The sequence below is a fragment of the Manacus vitellinus genome, unplaced genomic scaffold (assembly GCF_001715985.3).
Source record: "Manacus vitellinus isolate BGI_N305 unplaced genomic scaffold, ASM171598v3 scaffold_49_pilon, whole genome shotgun sequence".
Lineage (NCBI taxonomy): Eukaryota > Metazoa > Chordata > Aves > Passeriformes > Pipridae > Manacus > Manacus vitellinus.
In genome coordinates this window covers 4,266,742-4,291,837 of record NW_021940603.1, presented here as the reverse complement: position 1 = coordinate 4,291,837, position 25,096 = coordinate 4,266,742, and the positions used below count along the sequence as shown (strand labels likewise).

Here is a 25,096-nt window from a genome sequence, read left to right as displayed (position 1 = left end):
AAGCATCCGGACACGCCTTTCTGATTGTCATTTATATCCTCCTGTCATTGCCTCTGGCATTTGCTGAGTTCACATTTCCATGTGATTTACTGCAAAACATTTTGTTTAACAAGTCTCTAACACACACTGACAGGGAAGTCCCCCTCAAGAAGCTGAATTAATAATAGCCTTCATCTTTGCTTGCTTCAGATAGATGCTAAAAAATCAATCTGTTGGTATCCGTACTTTAGACTTTGCACTTATGAAGAATTCTTGAAACTTGGAAACTCTGACCTTGAATCCATGAGTGCTTTGAATTGCAAATGCTCTTTGTCATGGGCTCTGTGTGTGTGTAACAAGGCAGAGGAGCTCTGAGGTAGCACCTTTACTCCCCAGTTGCGGAATTTCCAGTGCAGTTGGGTTGTGAGTCAGCTGCAGCTCTGCGAGTGTTCAGGTAACTATTGAAGTATTTGGATGCTGAGGCTGCTCCTTAACAGCAGTTCTGGGAAACCTTTTAATATCCCAGAGCAGCTGTTCTGTCTGCTGGACTTGGCTTCTTCAGTGCCTGCCAGAGGGTCCCGAGCAAAGGTGGGAAGGAGCCCTGCTGGGAGTTCTTGTCCTCTCTTGGGTGCATGTGGCAGTCTGGTACTGGCAGAGCACAGCCTGGGCAGGGGCTCCTGATTCACCCTCATGGACCTGGGGGGCCTTCTGCCAGTGGTCTTGGCGAGCTGGTTTTTAAGGCCATGGATGAGTCCAGTGTAACTGTTCCCATGTAGGAGTGACTTTGCTTCTTGTTGCTTTAAGGCAACCTCAATAGGAGGCATCTACCTTAGGCCTAGAATTTGCTCTCCTTTAGTTAAATATTTAAACTCTGTATTCTTCTGAAGGCCTGAAATTACTATGAATTTCCGACTGAAGTCACTAAGTGTTTGCAATGTCGAAACCCACTTAATGTTGACAGAAGTGATTCATATGGGTCTTTCAAAAGATTGCTTATGTCCCACAATGAGTTGGGCACAACTGAAAAAACAGCCCTAAGTGGCACATTCACAATACACAAGCAAGCAAATGCATAAGAATAAAATACAGCAAAATAACCATCTCCCCTCTTCCCCAAGTGAGTTGCTGATCTCATGTATTTGAGGCTCTGCCTGGCACAGTGGAGATTTACTGACCCATTAGTGGCTGCTGTTCGGCTGCACCTTCACATAGGAAAAATATGTCTAGAAAATAAACTTGGCACATCAGACATGCCATAACTAATTCATTGCAGCCAGCACGTTTCCTTCTGTTCTGCTTAACTGCCTCACGTTTTGATTATGTACAAATTTCGTGGTTTGGTTCTGTTAAAAAATCCTGGGTTTGTTTATTTAAGTTCACATTTCTTAATGAATGCAGGCAAGAAAAAACGCTAAGTAATTACAAATAAGAAACGTGGAAAGCTAATATGCTGATCTGAGCATTAGTTTTTTGACAGTGCAGGCTCTCCTATGGCTTTTTGATAGGCTAATAAAGATTTTGGCAATTGAGTGACAAAGTGCATGAAAATTCAAGCAAATGGTGGTCCTGGAAGGACTTCTTGCTGGGGCAACCTAACAAATTCTCAGTGAACTTGGTTTTGGTGGTCAAAGGCAGAGTGCAAATAATCCTTCTGTGGGGTGGGCACAGGGAAAAAGGCTCTGGTGGCCACAGGTGGCTGCTGGGGCTGCTCCTGAGGATTTTCCATCTGTAATCGTAAGGTGCCTCACTGTATGAAATTTGGCAGTCAGAGGAACACCAGGAAGACAGTGAAGTTTTGCAGGGTATTTTTTTTCTATTTTGGCATGAATCCACTAATAGTTGACAGAAGCAGAGAGAAAAAAAGGAAACATTTCTTCCTCGGGTCTTCTGTCTTGGCTAAAGGTAGGAAGTGAAGGTTACTCTGTGCGAATTTTGGATCTTCAGAAAAGTGAAAAATATGTGCTGCAAATGGATGGTCTTGCATGCCCAAGCATATTTAACTTGTGTCAGATCATCTTGTCAACAGCATTTTAAAACCTCACTCTTCTAAGCTATCTTAGATGCAATTCGGATGTTGGTGATAGCATTTTGTTAATTGTTGAGGCAAAATTAGGTCTTGATATGGTTTAGTTAGAGTAGATAAAATAGCACTCATAAGAACTCTGAGCTGATAACTTATCGTATCAGGAAGAGCGTGAGGTGATCAGGGCGGATGTGAGTCACACGCCAACTCCAGTCTCACCACTGCATTTCTTTGCTAGAGTAAATTTTTGTGGCCTGAAGTCAGTGGTGCTTTTGGCCATTTCTAAATAGCTTCATGGTTACCACCATCATTTTCTTCGTTTATTGTCTTTCACTAATTTACGTATCATGCAGATATTTGAATAAATAGTTCTATCATGTCAGGGCCTCTGAGCCAAAATGGGATGTTATTGTTAGGTTCATTTGCCAATAGTTTTGTTGGAGATGGATGCCTTTCCAGATTAGAAGCAAAATTGTGTTTGTTTTGTCGCTTTCTCCCAATTAGCAGCTGTACGACATCCAGCAGGAATTCGGAAGAAAGCTTTCCTTCTTGTGTGTCACCAATGCAGGAGTACAGGCTCTGCAGGCTGGGCTGTGTCCTGACCTGTATCCCAGCCCATGGGCTGTGCTCTTTGGGTACCTGCTCTGGTAACCAGGGGCACAGGAGGTTCAGGGTGATGTGGCAGAGCCCCACGGGGGATGGACGGCTCATCGGCTGCCCCTGCTGGGGATGGGTCTGGCATCTGGTGATCTGTGTGGAGAGGAGAAAGAAACCTGTCACTTGTTCATCAGCACTGGAGAGCGTTAACCCAGTCACCTGAGAAGTCTTAATCTGCTTTAGCAATTGGCTCAGCTGTGGGCTTGTTCCTCATGCTGGAACTAGTCTTGTCTTGAAGCTGTGTTATCAGGCCGTGGTTTGTGTGCCTCCTTCCGTGCCCAGAGCGTGAGCTCCATGTCCCACAGAAGCAACAGGCACCTCCACTGTGTAAGCTTTCAGCTTTGCTCTGGTAGAGATGGATTCATTCTCTGTATACTTCCCCTGGAGTGAGTCAGAGGGCCCCTGCCACCCTCTCGTAATTCATCATTTCCACCTGCTCACTGGTGTGTCTGCAGAGAGCCCCCCTGGAGCTGTATGGCAAAGACTAAGCTGGGGGAGAAGAGACCTATCACAACTATTTTTGGTCATGCCTAACATCAGTTTCTGCAATTCCTTTCCTCGGGATTTTATTTTATTTCATATTTTTTTTTTTAATGTACCTTCTCATACAAAGGGAAACTTTCTGCAGAACTCTTGAAGAAAAACTTGGCTTAAAGCATTCATTAAATGGCTGCCTCCATAAAAAACCCTCTACTTTAAAATTTACCGGGTAACATGCCCATTGCACAACTGGGCCAAATCCTGTACTCTTAGAGCAGCAGCTGTTGTAAATCTGTGGGTTGTCCCGACCTGAAAGATGGATGGGCTGAACTCTGCTAGAAAGATACTATACATCAGTTAAAGGAATTAGTGCATGATATGTCTTGTGAATTCAGGATGGTAGAGGATTTAAAAGCCAAGTTTGGCTCAAATTAGAATTATTCTTATCCAGAGCTCACACCAGCCATTCATAAAACTTGTATCTCTTTAACCACTCTTTTTCCAAACCTCTTGCTTGATGGGGCTGCTACAACATGTCCCCCAAACCAGCCTCTGTGCATCCAGTTCCTTTCCTTTGCTCTGCAAGGATATGTGATGATGAGAAAATGTACTGAGTGCAGTCTTAAGGGACACATCTGCTCTCTGCAGAGCAAGTGCTGATGCACCAGTGTGTAGTAGAAAGCATTCTGAGTGCACCTGAATGGGGTCGGCACCGCAGCCTGGACTGTGTGCTCTGCCTTCCTACTCCTTCTGGATTGGTGCAGTGGCACTCCTGGCATATCCTTCAGGATGTCTTGATACAGGGGTTCTGCCGTGCTGGTGTTTCTGTTCGTGACCTAACTCATGGTGCTTCAGTGCTATTTTATCCTGAGGTAATTCCTGCCTTGCTTTTATTTATTGGTGATAAAAGACTGTCACAGATAAATAAGCATGTTCTCACTTGACTTGATCATTTACATGGCAGTGCTGAAGGTGATTTATAATTTATACATGGAAAGGATTTGCTGATCTCATTAATAACTTTCCAAACATCTAGATAAACACGCTATTGCTCTGAATCAAGTGAGCATGAAACAGCCAAGGTATTCACCTGCAAGGGCTTCTGGCACTCTGCTCTTTCCCAGACAACAGAAGTTTGACAAAAGAATGTGGGAACTGCCAAAACGCGTTTCTCCTCACAGCCACCCAGATCACCCTAAGGTGGGAGATTTCATCTATTCTTGCTAAATTATTCTTCCCTATTGAAAGGCTTGTTGACAGGAGCAGATTCCCAGCTCTTTGATTTTTAAATAGGGATTGTATTTCACATCTCTGCGCGTGCAGCCAATGCAGGCATTTCTCTGCATCCTCTCGAACATCCTGCCAAAGCCTGAGATGCAAAAGAGCGAGGAACAATCTCCACAAGCTTCCTCCATCAGGGCTGTAAAAAGAGAATTGACACAGCCCTGGGTATTCCCTGCTGAGCCAGGTTGTTGTCATGATTTGTTTCATCAGAAGTAATCACCTCCTCTCTTATATGGGCGCCTTGTTATCTGGAGATCTCCAAGTGCTCTATTGCTTAATTAAACCTCACAACAGCTCTTAGATGTATCTATTGTGAATCTTATTGCCGCTTTCTAAATGGATGATCTGAGGCAGGGATACTGAAGTTTACACACTGGGTGTATGTGTAGTTACACCCTTCAATTTAGGGGCCCCAAAGGAGCAGCCACGCTTTCTTTTCCACTGCTCGCTGCTTCTTTCTTGCCATTGACTCCTGCGAGAAAGGGTTATCTGTATGTGAGAACCTCCCATACCTGCAGAGAGTTAGTGAGCAGAAGGTGAGGCCAGACCAGGTGGGAGGAAAGCGAATGATGTTTCCTCTTAAAACCGTGATACAGACTTTGTCCATGAATGCCAGAGGCAGGTCAGGCAAGCTGTCCTCAGCCTCTGTGGCAGAGCCAGGAGTTACACCTATCATGGTCTCTCATGTAGCTGTGAGATCACATCTCGTTGTGAAGCTTCAGGCTGTGAGAACAAATGCAGAAGAATGGCTTCCAGATAGCTTCTGGCAGGTTTGGGGGGTTGTAAGTTAGCCCAGTGAGGGGCAAATCTTCTTCCCTGGAGCTGTTAAAAAGCTGTCTGGACACAATCCTGAGTAATGGGCTCTAGGGGACCCTACTTGAGCAGGGAGGTTGGACTTAGAAGACCTCCAGTGGTCCTTACTAACCTTAGCCATTCTGTGATTCTGTGAAACTTCACACTGGTTTTCACATCTAGGAGAAAGCTGGGGGAAGAAAAGTGTTGAGGAAAATCCTGGGTGGTTTGAGTCTTCCACTTTTAGAATGTCTTTGGTAGCAAATGCCACATTTAAACAAGGGTGCACCTGCATGTGCCTCAAGTCCAACACTTCTGGAAAGGTGTGATTTGTGTAAAGTAGAGAAACATGCAGACTGAGCAAATTTAAGGAGAAAAGGACAAACAACTGAGCTGCTGTTTTCCTCTTGTTTAAGTTGAGCTTAGTGCTAAATTTTGCATTGGTAATGAACTAGAAGTGGTTATGTACTCCAAATCGCAAAGGGCAAAGAAGAGAGAAGCAACTCATCAATGTATGACCCTCTCTAAAATGTCGTGGGTAATCAAGTGTGAAGTACTTAATGGATCATGATTTGCATGCCACTATTTTGATTGATGTTCTACTTAGTAGAGGATTGATAGTTTTTTACAGTGGTGTTGATGGAAGTCTCTAAGAAGCAGAGGTATTTAAAAGATGTGTAGGTGTGGCACTTAGGGACCTGGTTTAGTGGTGGACTTGGCAGTGCTGGGTTAGCGGTCATACTCCTTGGTTTTTTCCATCCTAAAAGACTCTGTGATTCTGTAAGCACCTCATCTATTTTCTGTAGTGCTGGGGAGAGCCAAAGCAGTGTTTGTTTGAAGCCATTGTGTTCCCAGCATCTTTGTTAAACAGTCAAAAATAGTGCAGAGTTGTTATCTTGCACAGACCCGGATCTCACCAGAACTGTCTATATTTAGACATCTCCCAAAACCTTTGTGTCAAGCAATTCTCTGGGGAGACCAAAATAGTTGGGTGGGTTTTTATTGGCTTTTTTTTTTTTTTTTTTTTTTTTTTTTTTTTTTTAAATAATGTCATACAGCCATCTAGAGAGGATGTGATGATTAAACCATATTAAGGCATCTTGCTATAGCTCTGGAGATAGGAGCTTGAACTCTATTCTGGGCTGTTCACAGTTAAACCAAGAATAAAGATGCCCAGAAAAACACTGTAGTTTTTAGTGTGCTGGCAGGATGTGGCTCCATCACACTCATGATACAAGTTCAAACAGTAGCAGAAAACATTACAGCTATGCTGGGTTCTGCTGTGGAGGGAAATTCCACTTGCACAAAGGAGACAGCATTAAAGGATTTATGGGCAGGATCAATCCTCAAATTCTTGACAATAGACAATTTGTTAAAGGGTATTAATGTAATAATTATTTCAGCATCTCACTAGCCTGTATAAAATACAAACCGTTTTAAAATAACTGGAAATAACATGTTGGATGTTCTTTAATACATTATAAGGACACTCTTTTCTAAGTCCAGGACCCTCAGCTGATTAGGGTCTAATAGTTATATTTTAAACAGCAATGTCGGAGCTCTGTGTTAGGCCTTTCTGTCTTAAACTGCTCAAGCTGATACTGTGCTCTATCACAGACTTCATCTAACTTTGGAGGTTTAATTGGCTTTCTACAGAGCTGTTAAGATTTAGGAGATGAGAGATAATCCCAGGCTGGCTGGACAGTGCTTTGAGATACAGATCTCTGTTCTCATCAGTGCTTTTACACCACTGGGGAGAGAAGCTTGTAAGCAGGTCTCCTGACAAGAGGATTAGGGCTTGTTAATGTGGAGATTCAGGCCAATTAATCAGCTTTCACTGGAGTATATATGGTAAAACTTCAGTAGTTATTTTTTTTTCTGTAAAATTTAGTTGCTTAAAGAACAAAATCATAATTTTCTATGGTTTTATTAAAAAAAAACCCTAAATCTTAACTTTTTAAGTTTGCTTTAAAATCTGTGTTTGGTGATTCTCCTCGTGCTGCTGCTTCTGTTCAAGGGAAACTGTCAACTTGTTTTTCTAATTGAGTAATTATTTGAAACTGATTAGTTGACTCATCTCTTAAATCTCACAGCTTGTATAAAGGTGATTAAACTTTCAAAGTTAGATGAAGTCTGTGATAGAGCAGAGTGACAGCCTGAGCACTCTGAAGCACAAAACATTTGAACACTTGGCTCAGGCAGCAGTATTTTAAAGATCCCCTTAGCTCTTGCATGAGTGTGCTGGCATTGCTGGTGCTCTCTGCTCCCAAAAAGGGCACAGCCGCCCTGTCGCTGTTTCTGAGCAGAGGGATCTGTATCATACCAGGGCATCTGTTTATTGCTTAAGTATTTTTAAAAAAAGTAAAAATGCGAGCCGCGAGGTGCCAAGTCCCCGGTTCAGCAGCACATTCCTCTTCGTTAAGGCACTTAAACGTGAAGCTGTGCGTGTTTTCAGTGCTGCCCTGGCAGGAAGGGACACCTCCCGGTGGCATTGCGGGGACAGTCCCCAATGCTTCCCGCTGGTGGCCGCCGGCTGCTTCGCTTGCCTTTGCCAGTCCTAGCAAATATCTTCCTGTAGAGAGCAGAGCAGGTTGGGATTTTCGTTCCTTGAGGAAAGTGCTGACTTCTCGCTGAGAGAAAGGATTTTATTTCTTTTTTTTTTTTTTTTTTTTTTTGTGGTAAATTTTTTTCAATCACAAATTTTTTCACCCTGGATTTTTAGCTTTCTGATTTTTCTTTTGATTTCAGACAAAAACCTGGTGCAGCAAATATTTTGTCCAGGGGCTGATTTTTTCTTTTAAGATGCCTTGGTGAGATTTTTTCAGGGGTTCCCCCCCAGTGCAGAGCTGGAAGCTGCATATGCAGGTGGGGTTGACAGAGCTAACGTGAGATCAGGGTGCTGTCAAAGACCAGTAGTGAGCATGATGTGGGAAATGTCAAACTTAACCCCAGCTGTTCCCCCTGAATACCACAGCTATAGCAAAGATGTGGATTACTTGGATAAGCTATTATTATTAATCCATAGAAATGTGAGATTTTCAAATTCATATATTTTTGAGGGGGGTTCTTTTCTTTAGCAGTTGTGATCTGTCAGCTGTGTAGCAAAGTTCAGAATAATTCTTCATAGCTTTTAAGAATAAAAGCTAATTTTTAATTCTGGGGCTTTTCTATGTGTGTGCCTATCAAACTTAGTTAACATATGAACTGTATATGTATTTAATTTTTTCTTTTATGCTTTTGACTGTAGTTTCCTTAGAAAAGGGTGACTGATAAAGTAGGTTTCAGCTTTTGAAATTATTGGGTTATCAGCATAATTATGCTGAGATACAAGTTGGTTTGAAATATTTCTGTAGAAGATAAGCAAAGCATTTCTCTGTGTAAAACCCAGGAGAACTGATGCTGCTTAGGAGTGGCACTCCAAAACTGCAAGCTCTGTCCCTGCAGAGAGTATTTGGAAGTGTAGTGATGCCAGTGGTGCCATGGGTCTGTGCCTGGCTGTGTGTGGTGTCCAAGTGTGGGTCTGCACAGCAGAAATGTCTGGCTCTGAAGGCTGTGTCAAGAAAATGATACCCAGGAGAACAGGACCTCCTTGGCTGGGATTAATAGGCCACTCTGGTTCTTGTCATACACTTGGCAGTTCTGTGTGTGCCTGTAGCTCTCTTTTGAACAGATTGCTGTATCACATGTCCTGTCCTGTTGTGCTTGTGCCCTTTTCTGAGCTAGAGACTTCTTCGTTTTTCCTGGCTTATTTCACTGGACTTCACGTATATTAGGAAAAAAACATTAAAGCTCTGGAATTCAGGACAGCAGATTTTGGCTTGTTCAGGAGTTTTCTCCTCGTGAGGGCAGTGAAGAAGCCCATATGAGCTGGTGAGTTTTAAAGGACAATCTGCTGAAAGCACACGTGCAGCCCATCGCAGCTGCAGAAGGCAAAGGAGACGTAGCAGAAGGCCAGGATGGATGGGCAGGGAGCCCTTGGCACAGCTCAGGCACCCAGGGGGATTCTATAGTCTAGCCATGGCCTGAGAATGTAGCAGAGGCATTAGGAAAGCCAATGCCTGGCTGGAGTTGGACGTGGTGAGGGATATGAAGGACACCAAGGACGCCTGCTCCTACAGGCACCAAAAGGAAGGCTGAGAAAAATGCGGTCCCACTGATCAGTGGGGGAGGAGAGTTAGTGACCAAGGACATGGCAAGGGCTGAGGTACCAAATGCCTTTTTGCCTTGCCTTTCACTGGCAAGGTTGACTGTCTGACCTTCCAGGTCCAGTAAAGTCTGTGGAAGTGTTACAGGAGAGGACTAAGTCCATGGGACCTGATGGGATGTACCTGATGGTGCAGAGGGATTTGACTGATGTCAGTGAATGGCCACTCCCTGCTGTCTTTGACAGGCTGTAGCAGTGGGCACCTTGCAGTTGGCAGTGAATGCCTCATCCCTTTCCCTCCTGAGGATTCAATAAGAGACCTCGGATGGTGATAGTGGTTTGTTTCCACACCAAAGATCTCTCTGGCTCCTCACTTCTTTTAGCTTCTCAAACTGAAGTAGGCAGTGGAATTTCTTGTCTCCCATGAGCCAAATAAAAATCTGGCCACCTGTCAATGAGGTGTCACCACATCTCCATGGATGCACATCAGGCAATGCACTCTCTTGGATTGCCAAAGGTTTTTGAGTCCTGCTGTGACCTACAGCTACTGCCTTGGGATGCTGCCCTCCTCTTCTTCCTGCTGCCTGTAGCTAAGCCTTTCCCAATGCCAAAAGGGCTGCAACAGGCACCTGCAGCGGAGCCTCCATCGTTTGGTCTGGCATAACTGAGTCCTCCTGCCATGGTGGTACCTCCAGGTCCTTGGGTGGGTGCAGGTAGCTGATGGAGAGTCATCTCTGTGGTGTGGTGCAGTTTAACCCCACATGCCTGGTGCCTTTCTTCTAACATTTAGAATTACTGCACTGGGAAAATTCTAGCCAGATATGGTGCTTACCTGCCAGGGTACTTGCATGCACAGTTCCAGTGGCTTAAGCAGAGTTTGGATTTCAAATCACAGTACATTTGTACTCCAAGTTCCCTTTATTTTTGTTATTAACTTCCTACCTTTGTTACCCGATCATGGAGTAAAACTACTCTGAAGTCAAACAGTCTAGACTCTTTCCCCAGTAAGATTGTGTTTGTGTTTCCTTGTGTCCCAGTGGGACTGTGTTTGTGTTTCCTTGTGTCATTCATGCATCAAAAATATATGCTTAGTGTGTAGAAATACTGGTTTTCTCATCAGCGATACGAGTTAAAAATGGGAACTCCTTTTAATTTGTAGCAGTAATACAGTCATTGTTAATAGGAGGCAAAGATCTTACAATGTGAACATCAAAGGAATCTGACATTATTTGGAAACAGCATTTGGTACATCACATCAGATTCTACTACTTGACTTTTAAGAAAGGCTCAAGAGAAAGCTTTTTCTTCCCCCCGTTGGCTTCTAAGGATCTTTATTTATCACCCTCAGGGGCATTACAGTGAGTGATTAGATTGGACCAGGAGAATGACTTAATTTTACAAGAAACTCATTAATTCATCCTATTTTAAATCTTCTCATTTCACCCCAAACCCAATTATGCTTGTAGTGGCAATGATCTGGAAAGGCTTTGTCTCGTACGTATCAGGGGGCCACTGGGACCCCTGTGGTATTCATGTCGGGGAGACAAGGGTGACTCCCTTTCTTTGACTTTTAGGTCAAAAGAACTAGTTGCTGGGACAGCTTGACAATTAGAAAACCCTGATGAGCATTTGGAAGTAAAACAGCTGTACAATAACAGAGGGGTTCATGGTGCGGGGCAGAAAGCTCATCAAAAGAGACTATCCAAACGATTGAGTTCTATAATTAACACACAAAAATCTGTTCAGAAATGGTAATAACAGTAAAAGAAAGCTGAGAAGATGCTGCCTACTTATGTGGCAGATGTGGTTTTGTTACAATCCAAGAGAGAAAATCCATCCTCTTAAAGACTAAGAACAACATTCAAGGGGAAAAATAAAAGTAACTTTTTGTTCCTAAGGGTGCAGTTAAAACATGAGCTTAAAATATTTCCAGAGAGAGAAGAGCTGAAGAAAAAGTAACCAGTGATGAAAGACATCAAATATGCTATCAAAGTATTTTTTCAAGTCTTTAAACACAAATTTCTCTTCTCACTGAAATCTATAAGCCTGACATTGAAATATCTCTTATTAAATCATTTGCTCTGTCCTTCATTTCACCAAGAGTGCTATTTTAGGATCTTTGTTTAAAGTTGGCTACAGTTATTGACTTAAAAGAAGTTTTCCCTCTTCTGTTGTGTGTAGAGGGAGATTTGATTCAAAATCTCAAGGAATTTTGAGGTATTTTTTGAGCATGTAGCTAATACATTTTTCTGCTTCAAATTTCAGCCAACTCTACAGATTTTAGCTGTAGTTCTCACTTGCCTGTGATAATAAATGTTCTTGGTGGTGCACAGGTAGGTCTCTTTTGGACAGGAGGGTGCAGCAGGAGTGTGGTTTCTGTTTGGTTGTGGTCCTGACCTGGTTGAGGGCCCTTTCCTTGTGATGTTTGTGTGGAGACTTAAGCCCTTGGCACAGGGGTCTCTAAGGCAATGCCTCTTCAGCCAGTGATGCTGACCTGTGAAGGACTGCATCCCACTGGGCTTTCTGTAAAAAAAACACTTCAGAACATCTATGCCAAATTTTCTTCTATTATCAGTTCACTGACTTAACTAGATTTACTTGGGCAAAGCCACGTTTCTGTGCTTGTTTTTCACCCTATTGATTAGCTCCTAATCAGAAATCAGTATTTTCTCAGTTGCAAGTTCTCCTCTTCAGCAGAGGCTGAGGCCTCAGGTAGGATGTTTCTCCTGGCCTTCGTCCCTGGTTGCCAGGGCTGCTGCCCGAGCTCCTGCCCAGCAGTTTTCAGCTCAGGGCTGGCCTGCTTGGACCTTCCTCATCCTATCACTGCTCAGAGCCTGACCAGCCCTGCTGGGATCCAGGGTCTCTCCCTTCCCTGCCTGAGATCCTGCTCATTCTCCTTGGGCGAGGAGCCGAGCGCTGCCTCCATGGCACTACCAAAGCCTCTGCTTGGAGCTCCCTGAGATATTTTTAAGATATGCACTGCATTTTTAATTATTTAGGGACTTTTCAACAAAGAGGTTGGGATGATTTCTTTATCCAACCCTTTACAAGACGTTATAATTTATTTTTTTTTAAAGGGCTATTAAGCATGTCAAGCCTTTTCCAGTATATGATGGAATGATTCATTGCCATTTCCACAAAGATAAAGGAAAAATTTAAAAGGAAGTACTGGCGGTTTTTTTCAACAACTTTAAATTTGCAAGAACAATTTTTTAAAGATTCCCCCATCCCCAATATAAAAAACCCCAAAGCTTATTTGAAAATGGTCAAAAACCAATTTAATATGTTTATTTTGTCATACTTGTGTTAAAAAAGAATGTGCCTCTTCCATTATAAGATGAATTTTTAAATTCTTAAATTGCTGTCTGAAATTTTCTAATAGAAAATTCAGCAGTTTCAGAGACCAAGCAAACAGACTCTCCAGCCCACACATTTATTCTTTCTTTCCTTTTTTTTTTTTTCAGGAAACCATGAGTCTGAAAGTCAGGTTTTAATGAGAAAATGGAGTTTGAAAAACAGCTTGAGAAAAATTACATCTAGATTTGACTGGAGTTCCATAATTCTTCAGAGCAATTTTTGCAGTTTTAACATGTTTTCAAATTTACTCTGGTAAATTTGAAAAAAAAAAAAAAGAAGGAAAAAGGCATGTAATAATGACCAGCAATGTTTGCCAAATCCTCTCACTTTAATAGAAATAGAAATCAAATTGAGTTTAATATTACAACTCAAAGATATCAGCATGATTATTTCAAGCTGATGGTCATTTAAAATCAATGGGATTTGTTCTGAGGAAAAACTGTGAGCTGAAAATACTTAGTTTAAGAATTTCCCTTGAATCCAGTGCAGTCAATTGTAACCGTGTTATGCTGGTGGGTGATCTGAATGTGAGAAAAGATTTTCCTTCTTTAAAAAAAAACAAACCAAAACCTAACAGAAAGAACTAATTAAGGCAAAGCTAAGAAATTGAACTCAAAGTTTGCATTGCACATGTGAACTAATCTTTTTACAATGGCATCTTTCGAAAACTGTGTAAGAACCCCATTCATGCTGGGTCTCACCCAGCAAATCCTTCCTAGAAAAGCAGCCGCGTGAAGATTTGTCATGAGCAAGCAATAAAGACTTCCAGGGAACAGGTTCTATACAGGCTTCTTGTTTGCCTACTAAATCATTAACCTTCAAAAAAAGCCCATCCGTAGCCTTAACAGGCACTGGTTGTAATAGGTGTGTCAGCAGCACTTCATGCTAAGAACAGCTTTTACAGGATTAGGTTCGAGTTTTTAAGTGACGGTACCACGGAGCTCTTGGGGGCAAAGAACTACTGGTTTAATGCAGCACATTCTCTAATGCCCTTTTATGTTTGTTATGAAATGTGGTGAATCTCTGAGCACACTGAAATGAAGGAAACTCTCTTCAGGAGTAGGTGATTTTTGAAGCAAAATGGCTGCGTGTGCTTAAGGAGCAACCACTGTGTTTGGAGAGCTTTCTTCAGGTCTTGAAATATTAATGATCTTGGCTTAATATAGTAGAAAACAAAATACAGTGCATGAAACGAGGGGATAAAAATCCTCGAGTTATAGAGTGTTGACCTTGCAGTACCCACTGAATCCATCTATTCCCTTTTAAACCACAGAGTCTGAGAAGACAGGGAGGGGGAGGAACAGTTGCAAAAATCTTTACCTGTGACATTTTTCTTTCCAGCAGCGTGTTATAGCCCTAGCAGTATCTTCAGTCTTGTACTAGATTGTTGATTATTAAGTATTTTAATAACAGGAATATGCTAAAGATGGCTCTTTGTTTAATAATTTCTGTGAACTATGATGTTCATATTAACAGTAATATTAGAGTTTACACGTTTAATTTTTAAAATGTTGAATAATGGAAAGAATTTTGTGGATAAGAGCAGTCAGCGGGGTTTCCTCTTGTATTCTGCTTTCCAAAGACTTGTCTTTCTATATGGCAGCAAGATTCTGCCTGTGGGTATCTGTTCCGGTCATATACAGGCTTAGGCATATTTTTCATCTGAGCCGTGACAGTGAAAAACAGGAATAATATCTCAGATCAGCATCTGCCACTTGACTGCTGCTCTTGTTAAACCAGGCACAAGAGAACATGTAGTGATAGTACAACTTGCTCACCAGATATTGCAAATTATACGAAAAAAATGAAAGGTTATTTCCCATGGTTACTTTTTTTTGTGTGTGTGTGTGGTTTGGTTTAGTTTGTTGTTTTTGTTTTTTTTTTTTTTTTGCTGGGCAGTTCCCCTCACAAGCACAATAAGCTGTTTTACAGGAGTTGTCTTTGCATAGTGTAAGTGCCTGGTTGATAGGCCATCCGTGGTGGGTTTGTATTCAAGCCCTAATTGTCTCTGATGTGGGGAGGCTGGGTTTGACCCCCGTGATTCTTCCTGCCGGAGCTGTGGTTGCTCATTTTAATTGAAACCCCAAGGCTGTTTGAAGCATGGCCAAAAAGCACCTTGCAGGTTGAACCTTATCTAATAACACAATGCGTGTAAACTCTGGAAGCATAAATCTTGGTCACTTGAGCAATGTGGTTTTTACAAGGTCCTCTGCTCCAGTGACAGCCCCAGCGAGCGACACGGGGCTGATCTCCCAGCGCTCCTGGACGTGGTGTGGCACATCGTAAAGTTAGGACTTGTTAGGGAAATTCCATAAAAGGCTCTGCTTAATAAGAATGAAGTAACTTGCTCTTTTATAAATGTTTAAAATGAAAAGTTTACTTGTATCCTTCTCCATTTCCCATTGGAGGGCCTCGTAAGAGAAGGAGAGAAAGAACAAGGAGGACTAAGGAAAGGCTGAAACAGAAAGAGCGAGCCCTGGCTGCACAGGGGCCTGTGCCCTCCCAACAGGAGTCTGTGCATAGCAGGGGAACCCTAAAGGTAGCATAGGTGATAAATGACGAGATGTGAGAGTGAGTCACACAGTAAATACTGGGAACAACCTTTCCTTTTTACTGGTTTGCATGCCTGGGAATTTTCTCTCTTCTACGTAGTGCTAAAAGCGAGTGGTGATGGTGGGCTTTTATCTCTAGCCAAGAGAGAAATTTCTAGGATGACATACCTGTTAACCACTATGAAAATGTGTTATTAATGATGCTAATGAGTTTTTTCCAACTGAGGTAAAAGTAGCCATTTGTGTAAGCTTTGCATTTGTGAAGATGATGTCACCGAAAGCTTGCCAACTGTCCATGGGACCTGGTGACAGTGGTGCAGTTATGCCCTGGCTTTGAGGAGAGGAGAGCACTGCTGATCTCCTCCCCTGGGGAGAAAGAGCCAAATGAATTCTGCTTTGCCAGGAGGGAGATGTGCCATTTCCGGGCATGTTGGGCTGAGGCCCCTGCTGCCAATAGCAGGGAGTTCCTGTCCCGCTCCCTCTTAAAAATTGGCAGTGTCTGACTCTCAGCTGCCATTCCTTAAGTGGTCACAGAATAAACCAATAGCACCCCATTTGTCATGCTGTGTGTGTGTGTGTGGGTGCAGGTGGACATTGGTTAAGCCACATGCAACTCCACGGTAAGCATAAAGAGGCAGTTGATTTTCTGGTAGTGTCAATAGAGTATAATTTTTTTTTGCCATCTCCAAGCCAGCTTTTAAAATGGCTCTTATTGGAATGAGAAATCAGTATCCCCTGACATAGGATTACTCATTAAGAGTGTGGTGATTGTTAATTCTTCACCTGGGGCTAAGAGGACATCATTAGATCTCTTTGAAATGTCTCCTGCCTTGATTTTGAATGAGTAAGCCAGCAATTTATGATCACAGCCTGGGCCAATAACACTCTCCCTTCCTGTTCCTCCATCTAGCTTGCAAAATCGGATACTACAAGGCTCTCTCGACAGATGTTGCTTGTGCCAAATGCCCGCCTCACAGCTACTCCATCTGGGAAGGCTCTACCTCCTGCACCTGCGATCGGGGCTTCTTCCGAGCTGAAAATGATGCTGCCTCCATGCCCTGCACTCGTAAGTTGGTCTTTGAACAGTCTCTTTCCCTTTCATTGTCCGTTTCTTCTCCTGTCTTCCTCTCACTGTGTATGTAGGAAACACTGCCCGGAGATCTGTGTCTCTGAAAAGTGTTCTGCTTCTGTGAGCAGGATTCAGTAGATCTTACAGCCTTTTGCAGATGTGGTTTGGATTTTGGCTCACACTTCTGGGAGAGAAAGTGTTAGTTCTCAGCCCTGAATTCCTAATGGTGACAGGGTTGTGCTGACCCTTGAGAGTTTACAGTCTAAATAAATCAGGAGACTGGGAGGAGATGCAGCTGAAAAAGAGTGACTTGCAGACCTCAGTAACAGAGGTAGAAATAAAATACAGATCTAAGCTCCAGTCTGAGCACCTGGCCAGTAGATCACATCACCTTTCATCTCTTTAAATATTTATATTTGCAGAAATTGTGAAAGGTTTTCTTGTAATTGTATGACCTGGGGTAAATAGGTAATATTTATAATATCATTACATATATATAATTTGCTTGAAATATAGATGGTGACCCTTAGCAACATGAGTGTTCATCTGAAAGGGGTTGTAATAGTAAATCTTAAACTTTAATGAAACAACCATCCAAGGCATGATTTATTTTATCCTACTTAGATAAATACATCATGTACAGCAAATGGAATTTGCTTTAGTTCTACCAAAATGCCTTCAGCAGGGAGAAGGAGAGATGCATTGAGCACACTCAGAGTTGCTGGAGCAATTCCTTGTCCTGTGTATTGGTTTATGGCTCACACAGCTGAAGACCTGGGATTCCAGGCATGTCCTGGTGTTTAACTGTGTCATCTTTGGTTTTCACTTCTTTAGGAGCAGAGCAGTTTCAAGCAATAAGTGAAAGGGCTGTATTTTACCAGGGGGATATCCATGTGTGGCTTTCCCTGAAAGTTATTGGAAATGCTTCCAGATTTTTGGAGTTCAGCTGTGTATTTATGTAGAGAGTGTGTGTGTCTCTGAGTGAGGGACAGCCAAGATATTTCTTTTGTAACATCTTAATACATTGTGAATTAATTTTGGAGAGATGACTCACATTTATTTAAATCTTAATTTCTTCCTTACAAGGCATAAACAGAGTATGTCCATAACTAAGCCAGCACTTATCCCTTCCTTACCCCCCCTTGATTCCAGCTGTTCTTCAGTGATCTCCTTCTTTTCAGCAGTGAGTTTTGCTGGGTGGTGGTTGAGCAGGCCAGGGCATAGCCAAGAGCAGCTGCTTTTGTTTAATAGGAAGCAGAGAGGTCCATATATCCCTTGCCAAGTGTTGACTGGGAATGGAGGTCTAGCTGTATTTTGAAACTTGCCTAAGTGGGCAAGAACATGCTTTATATAATATAATTTACACTAGGAGATATAAAACTTGACCATTTTGATAGGAAAAATGTCTTTCTGCAACAACAGAACTATTGTTTGGAATGTACACCCTAAATAATATTATACCAGCAGAAGTTTCTCAAAGCCCTGGTCCCAGTGAGTGATATCCTGATCAAATTGAAATCAAATTAGTAATCAACTGGTTGAAATTAAGTAGGCATGTGCAGTTAGTGAAGTATGAGGAGAGAGCGAAACATTTCCAGATGGGGAAATAGTGAGCAAATGATATGTATGTTTGCTTGTATTGCAAAATGTACCCCTGCAATCTTAGCCCTTTTTTGTCAAGTTTTGGGCCTACTTCAGGCACCCTTCCCCATCCCTGTCTTTGGAGGTCAGTCAAAGTTGAAGTTGCTGATCTTGGTCTTTTAACTTGAAAATACAAAGAGGACAGAAGAAAAGGCAAGGCCGTGGTGCTGGCCTCAGCCTTCATCTCTGCAACAGTCTGGGAGGACTCGGCATGCAGAGGCAAGCCAACACCACAATCCCGTGGACACCTGCTCTTGGAAAACAGGCCTGTCTCTGGAGGTCCCATTTAATAGCTTTGAATTTCCTTGTAGCTTAAGGGCTTCTTTTTCTGTGATCCAGGGTAAAGAATGACACGGGTTATTTCTGAGCTGGCTGGTGGGGCAGCTGTGCCCTCCCAGTCCCTGCTGTGCCTGCCCATAGCCCCTCTTTGGGGTCAGCCTTAGCCCTGTCTGAATGCTGCTGTGATGGTAGGACCTGCTCAGGCACAAAATGCAGCCCTGCCTGCGTGGCTGCTCATGGAGTATGGGACAGGGGCTCTGGGGAGCTGTTCCTTTGCCATATTCCCCACACTGAGTAGCCTTCTGGCCATGCACCTGAGGCAAGTGACAGAGAGCATTTAGAGGGCCTCTGCTTAAGGGACATCCTTCGGAAGAAGGTCCCCGTTTGTCTGCCTTTCCTGACAAAATGTGGAGACAGAAGGGAGTATAAACATCAAAGATTCTTTCAGGAGGATTCAGACTCTAATCAGTTCTTACCAGTTGGTTAAACCAGGTGACAAACCCAATTCCCTTGTGCTGACAGCCATAATAATCAGGCACCTTCTTTGTTCATTATGCTCTCTTTAACTCTGGTATTCTCATTCAGACCTGCATTTAGTAATCGCTCAGTGTGACGGCACGCTAATGAAGAAATAAAACACAGTATCTGAGATCCATTCTTCTAGCAAAAAGATAGACTCTGCTCCACTGGCTTGTAAAATCAGGTTTCTGTTCACTTGGAGAACTATTAGACCAGGTGAATAAAAGTAACATTGGGTAATTTGGAAAGAACACCTGGAATGGACTGTGGATTGATCCTTTCTTTATTATTTCTTAACACTTCTTAAGATGAAGAACTTCAGCCTTCTTAAGATGTGTTTTTGTAAAGCTTTGACCCTTGGCTATTGATTTCCTTTATTAGTAAACTGGCTGACCCTGTCACTTATCTCGCCTTCGAAGCTGGGGTAAGAGGACTGTTAGGACTTTCCATTAGCCTGATTGTGCTAGTGGATGAAAGGGAATTGGAGAATTCCCTTTCCTTTTCCTTTCTTGCAATTCCCATGGTAAGTAAGAAACGCAACAGCTATTTCTTGATGTGCTGGTTGGAAAGGTGCTCCAGAATTTTATCGTTCCATAATGCTACTCTTTGATATTGCCATCCCTTGTTGAGCTGTAAAACCTGTATCTAACCTCAGATAAGCCAAGCATCAGGCTCCTAAAAAAGTAACTCAAACTCTTGTTTTAGTATTCTCCTCTATTTCAGCTTTGTTAGAGTGAATAATTATGTCTGGCTTAAGGCTTGTACTAGTAAAAGCAGAATGTGGCACAGTGTAAGACATTGGAGTGGGCTTTGAAGAATAGACACTTCGACATACACGTTTACTGATGCATCTTTTCCTTTAAACTTGCCTCATGGGGATAATCATCAATGTGTCTGTCACCACTGAGGGCCAGAGCCGCCCTGCATCTGCTACTTTGACCAAACTCGGGAATTCAGACTTTCAGCTCTGAAGCACAGTGGGCTTGTCAGCTTTGTGCTTGGTCGTGGAGATGGTATGATCGACCTGTAATACACCTGAGCACAAACTGTGGAAAACATGGATGCCTTTCCCTTTTGGAAGCATTGCAAAAGTAATGTCAAGGCAACCCTTGAGAGCTTCATTATATTTCAGTACTTGCTGAGAGGAAGGGTCTTTCATAAGGTTAGCAATGTAATGGAGAATAAATTACCTTACCCGCACACAAGCCCATGAGGCTGGAAAACAAATCAGTCTCAATCATGGTCCTTGTCCCTGAATTTCCTTCTCCGTAAGGAGATACGCTGGGAATTGCAGCCTGGAAAGGCAGGTGCAGTTCCCACCCAAATTAATGGGCGTTGTTCCTGCGTCCCCACCGTTAATGAGTCGAGTTCTCTAACTCTTTCTTAACAAACAATGCTCACATTATGAGTGAGGAAGGGACAGTTTTGTATTGTTTATATTGTCTGTTCGATTCGAATTATTAATGATTTTTAATTGGAAGCTCTTTACAAAAGAGAGATTATCAGCACAGACTGTCCAGCTTGAAATCTCTCTCAGTAAATGACCCTGAATAATTTAGTCCGTTATGCCACCCAAACAGTGACTGATGGATTGATATTTTGTCACGGCCTGAAATATTTCAAAAATGGTTGCATTTAAGACAGTTTATACCAGAGAAGCTTAGAGATAATGAGAAAAAATTTAGTGAGATGCAAGAGAAAAGTGCCTGCGTTTAAAAGGACCTTCTCCAGTGTAGGTTATCAAGAAACTGAATAGCCTGACTTCTAACAGCAAACATCACTTACTTGTCTTTACATTCCCCTCTTCTAATTGAATTTAGTGCACTGCTGTATTTCCTCCAGAAAGTATATTGTTTTTAAATTACCATTTCAGTGCTATTACTCAAGGCTCCTGCTTCTAATGCTTTCTGACAGTTATCAGCATAATGAACCATAATGAAATGATGAGCAATCTACAGTGGAAACTCAATGTGGATTCCACTAGAGCTGTGTGACTGTGTTGTTAAAATTTGAATGCACATTAAAATAACACTGTCCTTATTTGTTCCCAAGGTCAAGGCTTTAAAAAAGGTCTGAAAGGTCTAAACACTTCACTTTTGTAAATGTTGCAGTCTAATACAAATCCTTGGTACAATCTTGTGTTGCATTTAATGTATCTCAGAGATAAATATTTGACCTGCATTTTCAAAAAGGAGTGAATTTACTTACCTAATAACTGCATTTGCAAATGAGTAATTACACAGGAGCTGATTATTTGAGCATATGTTTATAATGATTGCTTAGACTTCTAAATAAACAAATGTGCTCTTTTTCCTTCAACTTAACTTGTGCCTTTTCCAAGTTTTCCAGTGAGATGCAGATTCCCACTGCTTTAGCTGTTAGAAGAAAAGACAGTAGGGTACACTGCATGGTTGGGCTGCCTAGTGTGTTGTTGGTGGCTTTGCACTGGCTTTGCCAGGCTTCCTTCCCTGGATTTGCACACTTGTGCTGGCACTATTGCAGTCTGACCTCTGCTGTTGGAGCCCCTTCTCTATAATATAAAGTATATGCCAATACAGACTCTAATATTCAGAATTGAAATTTATAACATAATTCTTCCACATCTTTATCTATGTCTATACTTTAAGTAAATTATTTTGTTCTTAAAACATCACATCACATAATGTACATTATGTAAATAGTACATCAATATGGCTTTTAAGCTGTAGTATGGCTGTTACAAGGGCAGAGGGAGAGAGTAATTTTTCTTCTCCACATAGTCTGGGAAAATAGACCATCCATCGCTGCATCGCTGCCAGACCGAGAGAAAGGGATTGTGAGTGATGGGAATCTCAAAGGAGAAGGCTGTCTCCCCTCGTCTGTGGTGACGAGCTGAAGGAATTGAATAAGAAGGGGAGTGGTTATGGCTTGAAGAGAAGAGACAGGAGTAATTTGACAATGTGTGTTTATAATCAGTAGACTTCAAATCATCACTCCTTTAAGTACAGCAACTGTTTATTAGCTGTCTTCTGATTTTCTGGCCAGAGCCTGAAATTAACAGAGACATTTACTCAATTAAGTGGGGGCTTTGATTTGGTTAGTCAGGACCCAGTTCTGTGGAGTCGGTGAAGTAAATTAGAGGGCAAAACAAAATAAGAAACTTGGTAGTTGGGCCAATTACAGAACAACTTATTTTTCTGGTTGGATTTCTTTCCTGTCAGACTGTCAGATAACCTTCTAGTATCCACACTGGAATTCTTTTTATCTCAAAAGAGTGAGTGAACACAGGTGATATTGTCTGCAGCACAGCGTATTAGAGTAGATATGATAACATGTCTTAGCGTATGTGGCAATGCAAAATGTTCTTGTATGGCAGATTTTTGGAAATGAAGCCCAGAGCCCACAGGGGTGATGCCTGCAAGCATCAGTTTTCCCACACCTCTGCCAGTGGTAACTGGACCTTTTTGCCTAACTCCCTCAGGCTGGAGAGGAGATATTAATTGGTTGATTGTCCAGGTGAAAGGGACAAAGTCCATTGTGAAGCTGGTAACCAGGGTTCTTTTGGCAAGTAAATAGGAAGTCGTACATGCCAGTAAAATGGGCATTTTATCATTGGCACTGGTCCAACATCCCTGGCTTGGCAGAGCTCCCACTGAAGTCAAAGGAATCTTGCCCAAGTAAATAACTGAAGAATTGTTTACCAAATCATTTGCCTTATTATAACCCAGTTGTAATGCTAACCATGCACAGAGAGGAGGGGAGTGGAAATGGAGCAGATGACTGATATTTCACGTGGCTGCCGCATCTTGCGGGCTGTTGACTTTGGTCTCACCAGTTGTAAAAACACACAGTTGCTAATGATAAATGGTCAGGAAAAGCCAGGCAGACAAGAAGTGAGGGTTGTCCGAACTGCCAGTGCTTGTGTAAATTAGCCCACAACAACAGGGGACCTGTCCACAACTGCTGAAAGAAGCAATTAGTGGCAGCAACATACACAACTGTCACAGGAAAGTGTGGGCTTTATTTCTAAGCTTAAACTTACACAGCCCAGGTGTTTACTCTGTGTTATAACTTGTCTTTCAGATGGTTAGAGATCAACAACAGAGGCTTATCTGAAGGGCATCACAGCTCACATGCTGAAACATCATTGACAGCTCCACAGTTGCCCAGGTTTAATGAAACTTTATGAGATGGAAAGAGGATGCCAAAGTGCTTTTTCTTGAAGGCTGTGCCTGGCACTGCTTTGCCAGATATTTTAGTGAGTGAACTTAAGGAGTTTAAAGACATTGGTTATTTCATAATTACTTTCTTTGCATCCTCTCTGAAAATAGTAAACTCTCTATTTCATGCTCAGCCCTGCCTCCAGGGAGATGAATTCTAGGATTGCGATCAAGTTAAAGAGCATTGATTGGAGTTGTTAAAGGCCATCTGTGCAATAATGGCATGGTGAGGCTCTGTTGAGAGCAGCAGTATGGTCCAATGGTGAGGCTGGCAACACGACCAACAGCCTTAGCAGAGCTCTAGTCCTGCCCCTCTGTGTCCAAGCCATCCCCTTCAATGGTACTTGACGTACTTCCAGTGGCATTTCATAGCCCTCCGCAGATATGCTCCAAAGATCTTTGGAAAAGTTCATTGTATGGATCTTTTCTTTTTTTACACCTCTTTATTTGTTCTCTTTATTCTTGCTGTGTTGTACACAAAAGCTGGCTCTCAGATCTTGTATAGCAGTTGTGCTAGACTTTTCACCGTTCCTGATAGTGCATTTCTAGTTAGGTTTTCTTGCTATTAGTCAGATGCTTGTTCCCAGGTGCCTGCTGCTCCTTTAACTTATCAAAGACTTAGCTGCTCCTCTGTAGTATAGCCAAGGCCAACCTGCCGATTCAAAACAGCCCAGTTCATGCTAGGCTCCTTTTAAATGACAGTGAGTCATAGCAACCTTCCTTGTTGTATGAATCTTGTTTATTATGTAGCAAATTAGCTCAAGATTTCTGAATACCTCGAGTTCCCTTTGAAATCACTGGAGATGAAGAGGGTCAGCATCTCTGGAGCAGGCTCACAAAGAGGATCCTTTTGTCAGTCCTGATCCAAAGCCCATTGAAGCCTGCTGGTCTGCCTTATTGACTTTGATTAACAAACACCCGTAGCTGGCACACTGCATTTAACAGTGTGTTTGTAGGGTTTTCTCAGTTTTTGGGGTGAAGTTAGAAAGCTTCGAACTGCAGCAAGTTACCGTATTATTTTTACTGTTAGAATAATTGTGAATCCTTACTAACCTAAGGTCTGCTTTTTCTGCCTCAAAAAAATGGAGATGATATTTTCATGAAGGAGAGTGCAGGAATGGTTAAAGAAGATTAAAGTCTTTTCTACATGCATGAGGTTTTCTGATGTCTGGTGGGAATTGCCAATGAAACTTCCTTCTGATTTCACACTGTCAGGTGAACGCAGGCTGAATGCAGTGTGACAACCCACTTGAAAATAATTATCCATTGCCCTGGCTGCAGAGACATCCGTTATCTGATAGAGAAATGTGCTTTTACACATGTGCACACACAGACGGAGTAAATTATTTTTTTAATCATTTCTCCTTCCAGGGCTCAGAAGCTTCATCCTGCTTGTTATTTAGTCACATACATATCTTTTGAAAGCATCTTTCTTTCAAAGGAGGATACATTTTAAATGCACTGATCTGGTGACTGACAGGATGCTCCTAACAAAGGCATGCCATCTTGAGGATATATATATATATATTTGAAATATCCCTATTAGTACTTCCATGGAGAGTGTGGGTTTCAGTTTGTGTTTTTAATAGATCTCCTCCCACAGCTAGATCTTTTAAGGTAATAAATCTTAACTATACCATAGGCTAGTAGTAAACAGATGTGGTTACAGTCCAAATACTGATAATATCAGTTCAGTCCTTAATGGGTAATGCTACCATCAAAATAATCTGCTACCACTGTTAGTGGCAGAGGACTAAGCTGGCACAAAAGAAGGAGTTCTTGAAGGAGCCCTCTGCCAGGGGACAGACTGTGATAGAAAAGTGCAGACAGATGGGTGCCATCAGAATGGGTTTCCTGTAAGTGCTAAATTTACTTCAAAGGAATTAAGTGTTAGAACCCCGCGCTGAGGTGCTTTTTGGTTTGTTTTGTGATGCTTTTGTTTTCAACCTAAGAAAATAGTATATAATGGCTACTCGTATCTGATAAAATTGGCCAAACTAGAGCCCACAACTTTATTTTCAGTCTGTGGGCCATGGGACATCTGAGGAAAGGAAAAAGAATTTTTTTACTTGCATATAACTTGGGTGAACAAAAGCCGTTTGCCCAAAATTTGGAGCTGCT

The 25,096-nt window shown here is 42.2% G+C and overlaps 1 protein-coding gene across 2 annotated transcripts in view; it reads left to right on the top strand.

The window, feature by feature from the left end:
• Window positions 1-25,096, top strand: part of EPHA4 (EPH receptor A4) — a 161,606-nt gene that overhangs the window by 81,182 nt on the left and 55,328 nt on the right. For both annotated transcript variants that reach the window (XM_008931215.3, XM_018080024.2), the window contains one exon: window positions 16,179-16,334. In XM_008931215.3, coding sequence (XP_008929463.1) covers window positions 16,179-16,334 — 156 coding nt within the window. The remainder of the gene's footprint in view (window positions 1-16,178; window positions 16,335-25,096) is intronic.